Raw genomic sequence first — 10463 nt, 5'->3', positions numbered from 1 at the left:
ATCTGCTTCCTACAGAGACTCTGACTAATATGCTCTTTCATCAGTTTTGGAAGACCTTCAGCTAATATTTCATCAAATATTGTTTCTGTCCATTCTGTCTCATCTCCTTCTGGAAATCGCATTATATATGTTAAACTTTCTCTGTATGCTTTCTTCTGTATTTTAGATTAATTTATGTCTCTGTGCTTCACTTTGGCTATTTTATTCAGTCCAATTTTTTTTTTTTTTTTTTTTTTTTCTGAGACAGAGTCTCACTGTGTCACCCAGGTTGGAGTGCAGTGGCCTGATCTCAGCTCACTGCAAGCTCCGCCTCCTGGGTTCATGCCATTCTCCTGCCTCAGCCTCCTGAGTAGCTGGGACTACAGGCACCTGCCACCATGCCTGGCTGATTTTTTTTTTTTTTTTTTTTTTTTGTATTTTTAGTAGAGACGGGGTTTCACCGTGTTAGCCAGGATGGTCTCCATCTCTTAACTTCGTGATCTGCCCACCTCGGCCTCCCAAAGTGCTGGGATTACAGGCATGAGCCACCGCACCCGGTCTATTCTGTCCAATTTTTTAAGCTTCACTAAATCTTCAGCTTTGTCAGAACCACTATAGAACCGATTCTTTGTTCTTTTTTAAAAATTGGTTATTGTACTTTCCACTTCTAGAAATTCCATTTGTATACTTTTTATAATTTCAAGTTCTTGGATGAAATTCTCAACCTTGTCTTTTATGTCTTTTAATATAGTAAGCATAGTTATTTTAAAGTCTATTTCTGATAACTCCATCATCTTCATCCCTGGTTAGGCTGTTTCCATTGTCTGTTGATTTAAGATAATGTTTTTTTTTTTTTTTTTTTTTTTTTTTTTTTTTTTTTTTGAGGCGGAGTCTCGCTCTGTCGCCCGGACTGGAGTGCAGTGGCCGGATCTCAGCTCACTGCAAGCTCCGTCTCCCAGGTTTACGCCATTCTCCTGCCTCAGCCTCCTGAGTAGCTGGGACTACAGGCGCCCGCCACCTCGCCCGGCTAGTTTTTGTATTTTTAGTAGAGACGGGGTTTCACCGTGTTAGCCAGGATGGTCTCGATCTCCTGACCTCGTGATCCGCCCGTCTCGGCCTCCCAAAGTGCTGGGATTACAGGCTTGAGCCACCACGCCCGGCCGATTTAAGATAATGTTGTCTTGTCTCGTTACATGTCTAGTTATGTTTTATTGTCCACTTGATGTATGCAAAAAATCATATGTCTGATTTGAGACCTAAGATAATGTTTTCTTCCTTCAGAGAGAATTTACATTTGCTTCTAGAAGTTGGCTAGAGGCATTAGCAATTCCAGATCACCTTAATTCAATTTCAGGGGTTTGGGTAATTTAAAACTGAGATTCAGTCTGCAAGATCAAGTTTGAGTGTTTCACTTCCAGGGTTTAATCCATGGGGTTTCAACCCAAAGCAAGACTGTTTACCAGCATCATCTTCCTTGGCAGGCCATGCAGTCTGATTATTTTACCCCTTGGCCCATAAGCAAAAGGCTTAGCATCTTCTCACCTTGAGATAAATGCCATGCTCATCCCAAATGCCATGCTCATCTTTCTGGGTTTTATTATTCTATGTCTTAGATCCATAATTCTTCCCCATCTTGTTAAAAATCCAATTCCCTTGAGCAAATGTCTATTACATTTTGTCCAACCTTTGTAATTATCAGTGAAAGAGATGGTCCTAATTACATAGTCTACCATTACAGAAGCCTTTAAATATAATTTTAGTGGTTTGTAAAGTGGGTCCAAATGTTTTTTATCAGCTACTTCTATGGGGAATCTTTCCCAACAATATAATTTATTCAGATTTAGGGGAAAATCATTATTAAAAATTCATTCACAGGAATTGCTTATGGCTATTCAATGCATAGAGCCAGATATAAAATATTATATGGGTGAAAGCAAGATTGAGGGTCTCACTAAAGCATTGAAAGAGATTTTATTTGGAAGCTTTTACAAATTCAATTTTAACACCCTTTCTATTTTATTTTTTTATATAATTACATAATGTAAAGAAAATATTTTTTCACCAAGCCCCATACAGATGCCCACAAAGCCCCTCCAGTTTACCTCAATGTGCCATATAAATATTATCCTCTATGTGGGCCATAGCATGGAAAAGTTTGGAAAGGACTGACCTACCAACATTTGTTTTACATCAATTTCTTTTTCTTGCTGGCAGAACTCACTTTTCACCATACAGAATGAAAAAACCAACATTTGTTGTCCCATATGTTTTGCCTAGTGGGGAGTCACGTGGCCCAATCTTGGCCAATGGAACCTGTGGAGAAAATTCCTGAGGACTTGAAATAAAGATTTGCTTTCTTTAGAAAATCCGATCAACCCCAGAAAATGCTCATCTTATTCACTGAACGTGATATCTTTGTTCCTAGCGATACCAGAACTAATGTGGCCATGTATGACCATGAGGCTAAATGTTGCTGATATGCTGAGGATATTGGCATGGAAAGATGAAAAGCACAGAAGCCCCCAAAATTTGTTGAGCAACTAAATGAACCTGGAATATCTCTGCCTCTGTATATGTATTAGTCTGTTCTCTCATTGCTTTACAGCAATGAGAAATACCGAAGACTGGATAATATATAAAGAAAAGAGGTTTAATTGGCTTGTGGTTCTGCAAGCTGCACAGGAAGCAGAGTGACTCCTGCTTCTGGGGAGGCCTCAGGAAACTTACAATCAGGGTGGAAGGTGAAGGGGAAGCAGGCACATATAACATGGCTGGAGCAGGAAGAAGAGAGAGAGGGGGGAGGTTCTACACACTTTTAAGCAGCCAGATCTCATAATAACTCACTCACTTACTATCACAAGAACAGCACTGAGGGGATGGTGCTACCCTATTCATGAGAAATCTGCCCCATGATCCAATCACCTCCCACCAGGCTCCACCTCCAACACTAGGGATTACAATTCAACATGAGATTTGCTGGGGACACAGATCCAAACCATATCAGTCTGGTTATATAAGAAAATAAATGTCATTATTTCAGCTCATCCTATTTGGGTCTTCTGTTACTTACAACCACAGGATGTTAGTTAATAAACCCACTTGTAGTTTTAAAGCATGACCCCCAAATTATTTGACACTTCTCCCATTGAGAAGTGAATTCTGTGTCCCCTCCCCTTGAATCTCAGTGAATGTTTCAATGATTAGGGTATGGTAGAAGGGCCGCTGTGTAACTTGTGACACTAGGTGATAAAAGGTGACATATCTTCTGCCATGCTCCATGGAACACTCATGCTTGGAGCCTTGAGTTGCTATGTAAGATATCTGGCTACCCTAAGACTGCCATGATGGTAAGAGGCCAATCCACTCGTTGGGGCCATGTATTGTTGCTCCAGTTGGCAGTGCTGATATTTGATTCATCCAAGCCCAGATATCAGACATGTGAATGAACAAGTCTTCAGATGATTCTGGTCCCCACTATTGAATTTCCTCCAGTCTTTGAGTCTCCCCACCTGAGGCCCCAGACATCACAAAGCAGAGGCAAATTATTTCTGCTGTGCCTTGTTCAAATTTCTGATCAAAAGAATCCATGAGCATAATACAGTAAATAAACTGCTAAATTCTGGGGTAATTTATTACACAGGAATGATAACTGGAACAACACTTCTTCATCTCACTTTATATGCATCATGAATGATCACATAACACAAACTTAAGATGTGCTGGTGCAGCCCTTGCAGTATTAAGATTAGGTAACTTAAGGATTTAACCCACCCAGGCATAGAAACAGTTCTTTAGGGAAATAAAACTGATTATGTTCACAAAGACACTACAAATCCTTCTCATGAATAGACTGCTGGAGTTGCTCATAGGATGAAAACTTTGGTAAAAAAATTTTTTTTCTTTTCTTTTTTTTTTTTTGAGACGGAGTCTCGCTCTGTCACCCAGGCTGGAGTGCAGTGGCCAGATCTCAGCTCACTGCAAGCTCCACCTCCCGGGTTTACGCCATTCTCCTGCCTCAGCCTCCCGAGTAAAGAGGATGCACTTCCTCTATGATTTTTTTTTTTTTTTTTTTTGAGGCGGAGTCTCGCTCTGTCGCCCAGGCTGGAGTGCAGTGGCTGGATCTCAGCTCACTGCAAGCTCCGCCTCCCGAGTTCACGCCATTCTCCCGCCTCAGCCTCCCGAGTAGCTGGGACTATAGGCGCCGCCACCTCGCCCGGCTAGTTTTTTGTATTTTTAGTAGAGACGGAGTTTCACCGTGTTATCCAGGATGGTCTCGATCTCCTGACCTCGTGATCCGCCCGTCTCGGCCTCCCAAAGTGCTGGGATTACAGGCTTGAGCCACCGCGCCCGGCCCTCTATGATTACAGTCACTTTTCTGCAGTAACCCTGCATGATCCACAACTTAGGAGAACCAATAACAAACACCATATTGTCAAGTAAACAGCCCTGTTTGGTTCTAAGTTCATAAAATAAGAGCCTGAGATTCAGAAGCCCAGGAGTCCAGGTAACACCTATGTGTCCTATAGAAGTTACTTTACCTTTTCACCTTCAGTTTTATTTGTAAAATAAGGGAGTTGGACTAGAAGACTAATGGCTTCCAACTTTCATTCTGGGGAGCAAAATAGAAAAGTGTTGTGGTTGGCTGAATAATGCTCCCCCTCAAAGTTGTCCACATCTGAATTCTGAGCATCTGTGAATATGATACAGAGTGCAAAAGACACATGGCATATGTGATTAAGTTAAGGGTCTTGAGAGGGAAACAGGAGGGCAAGAGTTATACATCTCTCCTTTGTGAAGATGCCTCACATCTCCTTTGAAGCAGAGGCAAGACAGGAGAAAAGATACTACTGGCTTTGAATTTGGAGTAAGGGGTCATGAGCCAAGGAATGCAGGCAGTCTCTAGAAGCTGGAAAAGGCAAAGAAATAGAGTCTGTCCTGGAGCCTCCAGAAGGCATGCAGCTCTATGGGCCCATTTTAGACTTCTGACCTCCAGAACTGAGGCAGGAGAATAGGGTCAGGAGGCAGGGAACTTAAAACTGTTTCACGCTGACTTCCTAGAACTAAATTGAAAGGAAAACCCTGGCCGGGCGCAGTGACTCATGCCTGTAATCTCAGAACTTTGGGAGGCTGAGGCAGGCAGATCACCTGAGGTTGATGAAGTCGGGAGTTCGAGACCAACCTGACCAACATGGAGAAACCCCGTCTCTACTAAAAATACAAAATTAGCTGGGCGTGGTGGTGCATCCCTGTAATCTCAGCTACTCAGAAGGCTGAGGCAGGAGAATTGCTTGAAACTGGGAGGCGGAGGTTGCGGTGGGTGAGCCGAGATTACGTCATCGCACTCCAACCTGGGCAACAAGAGAGAAACTCCGTCCCCCAAAAAATAAAAATAAAAGGAAAACCCTAACCTTCTATGCCTAAGTAACAAAAGGACCAGAGGCTATTCCCTTTGCAAACCCCCACCTTTTCTGCGGGGCAGATGGGAAATTTAAACTACCTCTGATTGGTTGCTTTTTGCAACCAATTAGACATTTGCAAATTGCTTTTTGCAACCAATCAGACATTTGCATAGGAGTGTAACTTTGTAACTTCAGCCTCTGATTGGTTGCTGTCTGCAACCAATCAAACTGATTATGGGCCAAGTCTTTGAATAGAAGTGCAACTTTGTAATTTCATTTTAGCCTCTGATGGTTGCTTTCTTGCAACCAATCAGATGTTTGCATAAGAGTGTGGCCTTTGTAACTTCACTTCAGCCTCTGATTGTGGGCCACTACTTCATTTACATGGGGTGCACACCAAGTGGCCAATGGGAAACCTCTAGGGGGTATTTGAACCAGAGAAGATTCTGGATACCGGCCCTTGAGCGGCTTCTCTGCCCACTCCCACCCTGTGGAGTGTACTTTCGTTTTCGATACATTACTGCTTTTGTTGCTTCATTCTTTCCTTGCTTTGTTTGTGCGTTTTGTCCAATTCTTTGTCCAAAGCGCCAAGAACCTGGACACCCTCCACTGGTAACAGAACTGTAAGAGAACAGGTCTGTGCTGCCTTAAGGCACTACATTTATGGTAATTTGTTACAGTAGCATAGGAAAGTAATACAGTGGTTAAGAGCTTGGGCTCTGCTATCAGACTACTTGAGCTCAAGTCCCTTTTCTACACCCTGCTGGATGTATGACCTTGGGCAAATTAAATTCTCTATACCTCAGTTTCATCTTGATAAAAGCAGTGATGGAAGAATTAACTCTTCTGACTTATTGTGAGGTTTGAGGAAGTGTCTAGGATCATCTGGAAATTAGTAATTTTAAAATAAATTTACTACATTATTTTAAAATGTAGCCATTGTTTTCCTTGTTGAGAAGCATCTACTTAGGAGCCGTGTATACAGCATCTCATCTGATCCTTACAACCAGTAGTGAAATAGGTATGATGGTAAGTTTCCATATGAGAAAACGGAAGCTGTGGGAGGTGAATTTTTCCAAGTAACATAGCTAGTAAGTGGACAAATCAAAGTGACTGATTTACCCCGAAATTAACTTTTCCAGAAAGGGCAGAGGAAGCAAGGAAGAAGTGCGTGGCCTGAAGTGACGCCTGGCGTTGCCCAGAGCCCGCCCAGCGCTGCCAGGTGACGCCACTGCGACACAAAGGCGGGGAATGCGTAGGGAAAGGCCCTAGGCCATAAACGGGGGTGGGGCCTCCCCGGAGGCCAGTGCGCGGCTGCGGTGCTCCACCGGCGCGTCGCTCCGCCCCCAGGGAGAGCCGGCGCTACCATGGAGGAGTACCATCGCCACTGCGACGAGGTACCGCCCCTTGGCTACCTGGAGCGCCCCCAACTCCTGCCTTCCTCTGCGCGGGGCTCTTGCCGAGTGGTTTCCCAGCGAGGGCGGCCCCAAGATTTGGGGTGCGGCGTCCTCCGAGCCCGGGTCCTCTCCGCTGGGCCAGGGATCCGCCCCGCCCGACCGTTCTCCCCACCCCGAAGTCCTGAGATTCGGGGTGGCAGGGGTGGCCAGGAGCGCGCGGATCAACGTTGGTGTCGGGGCAGGGTTGGGAGGACGAGGCCTGACTCGGGTGCGAGGAGTGGGCATGAGGTGATGGGCGCCGCCCTCCTACCGGGCGGGCCTCGAAAACGGGTCTTCCCGCTGCTTCCTCTGTCCCTTGGCTTCCTCAGTGCAGGTGCTGCAGCCCCCATGGCTCGGGGTCTCGGGGTCCTGGTGGCACTGCCACTCCCGCTCCCGGTAATGCTTGTCTGGGTGGGCTGGAAGGAGGTGCTTTATGGATTACGAGCCCTTGCTTACTGACCAGGCTTTCCCAACCCTCACCAGAACCCCATGATGTCAGTTGTCATCTTCCTGTTATTGATGGGGACTCCAAAGAAAGACTTAAGTTTCAGACCCACTGTATAGTACTAAAGTGATATTAATCTTGAGTTATCAAGTATTTTCATAGTCTTTAATTTGGGAAAGGAATTTTTGCGTATAAATTTTTGCCTAGCATAAGTTAAAAACAAAATTGAAAATAGTCTATTAAGCATTCTCTTCTTATGAACCACTTCATTCTCTCACTTAGCTGAACCATATCTATATTCTTATAACACATCTTCATAGCCACCTCTTGCTTATTTCCTATGTGTTACCATACAATGATTCTTAATCTAGGATGTTCATTAGAATCACCAGTATAAAGCACTTTAAAAAAATATATAGACTTGCAGGCTCTGCCCCGACCTCATGAGTCAATCTCCAGGGAGGTAGGTAGGGAAAGCATTCAGTATTTTTAAGTGTTTAGGGGCAAGATTGGCCCCTTCTGTAGACCCGATGCCCTGTATCACTGTGGTCTCCTGTCACTAACACCTGTCTAAGCCAGCCTATGATATTCTGTGTAGCGTCATATTTGCAAGCCTGTGTTGAAAGCAGCTTTACCTTTTGTTTCCCCTTTAGGTTGGCTTCAATGCTGAGGAAGCCCACAATATTGTCAAAGAGGTGAGTCATACATTTTGCTTCTCTTGAAGCTTGCTGCATTGGTGGAGACTTTTAAAAGCTATATTTTGAGTTTCAGTACAAACTTAGAAACCTTACTGTTAAAAGAACAAGATTTTGCTATCTTATTTTATTTTATTTTATTTTATTGTTTTTTGAGACGGAGTCTTGCTCTGTCGCCCATGCTGGAGAACAGTGGCACGATCTTGGCTCACTGCAACCTCCACCTCCCGGGTTCAAGCAATTCTCCTGTCTCAGCCTCCTGAGTAGCTGGGACTACAGGCGCCCGCCAATATACCCGGCCAATTTTTGTATTTTTAGCAGAGATGGGGTTTCGTCATGGTGGTCAGGCTGGGTTCAAATTCCTGACCTCAGGTGATCCACCTGCCTTGGCTTCCCAAAGTGCTGGGATTACAGGCGTGAACCACCACACCAGGCCAAGAACAAGATTTTAAATATTTGTCCACTAATTCTTTATAGGGGTCCTTCTATGTTTTGTTGTGTGCTATCAGCATCTTGGGGCTTATTCTGAAAGAGATGCTTAAGGATTTTCTTAGTCTAGAAAACTGGTTTAAAATTGATGCCCTGTGTTTTGGATAAAATAACTTTTATTCCAGAAGGCAAACATTATTTTAAATGTTAATGCTATAAAAGCATATGTGTGATAATATGTGCACACATGTCAACTTTTATAATGTAAAGTATGTATATTATGTAAAATAGATAACAAAAGCCCTAGAAATATCGGCCTTTGGGCATGTACACTTTTTGCCCAATATAATTGGAGAAATGATCACTTAACATCTTTTAAACATTGATATGATAGTAAATCAAAATTTTAAGAAAAATATTTGAAACTCCTTTTAGGCAAATAGAAAAGAAATTGTCTTTGGGAGTTAATTCTGCAGGGGAAGTCTCATTATTTTAGAGGTATCACATACAGACTACAGTATGGGAAAGGTATTTTTTAACACCCAGGTCTGGCCTTACACAGTGAGAATTAACTCAAGGTCTGAGAGGACTAGACAGGCACCTGAAAATCCTGCCATATTTTAATACTTCAGAATTATGCATTCTATCTGTGTAGCCTGGGAGTATTTAATTATTAAAAGTAGAAAGCAAAGGTTTTTAATACCTTTACAATGTAAAAGCACAAATGAGGGAACTGGGAGGTGGAAGAGGGAGTGGAGGTAATGAGAAGGGAGTGATCTTAGTTTTCAAAGTGGAAAGTCAGGAAAGACTGTCCTTGGTTGATGGAACATAGAAGAAAGAATGCTGCGTTATTTGGGATTCCATTAAATAGTGCCTTCTTCCTTAAGTTCTGACCCAAATGAAAAGAAAAAAGAGCCAATAGAAAGAGAACAAAATACCACCTTTATTACTGATAAAAACTAGTTTGGTGATTGTAGCTTGTTTGGCTAACTCCCATTCAGTTCAGCCTGGAAGAGTCATCCAAGCAAGTTTGAGTCAGCAGAGAGAAACACTTGTTCAGGCTGGTGCCTTTCATTTGTTTGGGTGGAGAGGGAAGGAGAAACTAAAGCCCAAGTTCAACACATTTGGGAGACTGGCTCTCCCAAATGAGATGTTAGAACATGGTTATCACCCACCAACCAGGTAGCTCGTTCCACCTCCATGGGGAGGAATAACTGACAGGAAAAGAGGCCAGGAATATTAAGAACAATCCTCTGTGTGGAAGAAAACATCTAGAGTGGAAAAGAAACATATTTCTAACAGTGTAAATAGACTTACTAAGTTAAAAATGTTAATTTCACTATATTGAGAGAAGGGGGCGGGTGGTCTGAGGGAACCAAATTTTCATCTATCATAGTAGGAGTTATATGGATGTTGCCTGTAATTCATAAATCAGGAAATAGTGGCATAAACATTATTTGGAGATACATAAGTAACCCTCAGAAGAAATAAAAACAGTTGTACACTGATGAGTTTCCTCTGGGGAATGGGACTGGGGATGGAAAGGAAAGGGTGGGAAGAGACTCTTTTTTCATTCTAAGCTTTTCTGTTCCACTGGATTTTTCAAACCATATGCCTGTTACTTTAATATTATGTCAAATTAAAAGAGTCATGCTTTTTCAACTGGAAATGCATACTCGGCAGTGGCTAGGTGGTGCTAGAAGTCACTGGATGCATTTGGAACATCAGTTTTTCTTGAATATTTGTGAGAGGGAGTTAAGTATATAAGTAAGTTAACTGAAAACATTTTAAAATAAAAACAAACTCTGATGCATTATGTAGTCAAAAGCAAGCTTCTCTTGAATTTTTATATGAAATATGAGACTACAAAGAAACTCAGCTTTGCTACAGGTTACTTGCAGCTAAATGTCTATCTTTCCTCTTCCCATGAACCAACCCTCTTTTGCCATTGAAACTTTCCATTGAGACATTGGAAATGCCTGAGAATGAGCAACATTTAAAACAGTTCAGCACTTCCTAGAGATTACATAATTTCAGCAGTTATTTCTGATTTCCTTACTGATCTTATTGTCTTATTAAT

At 42.7% G+C, this 10463-nt stretch overlaps 1 protein-coding gene across 1 annotated transcript in view; it reads left to right on the top strand.

The window, feature by feature from the left end:
* Positions 1 to 6636: 6636 nt before the first annotated feature.
* DYNLT3 (dynein light chain Tctex-type 3) overlaps positions 6637 to 10463 on the top strand; it is an 8546-nt gene continuing 4719 nt past the window's right edge. The window contains exons 1-2 of the mRNA XM_033202095.1: positions 6637 to 6775; positions 7913 to 7954. Of these exons, the coding sequence (XP_033057986.1) occupies positions 6746 to 6775; positions 7913 to 7954 (72 nt within the window). The 5' untranslated portion in view covers positions 6637 to 6745. The remainder of the gene's footprint in view (positions 6776 to 7912; positions 7955 to 10463) is intronic.

This window comes from Trachypithecus francoisi, unplaced genomic scaffold (assembly GCF_009764315.1).
Source record: "Trachypithecus francoisi isolate TF-2019V2 unplaced genomic scaffold, Tfra_2.0 Lachesis_group6, whole genome shotgun sequence".
NCBI classification, from domain to species: Eukaryota; Metazoa; Chordata; class Mammalia; order Primates; family Cercopithecidae; genus Trachypithecus; species Trachypithecus francoisi.
This window is presented reverse-complemented; position numbering and strand designations above follow the sequence as displayed.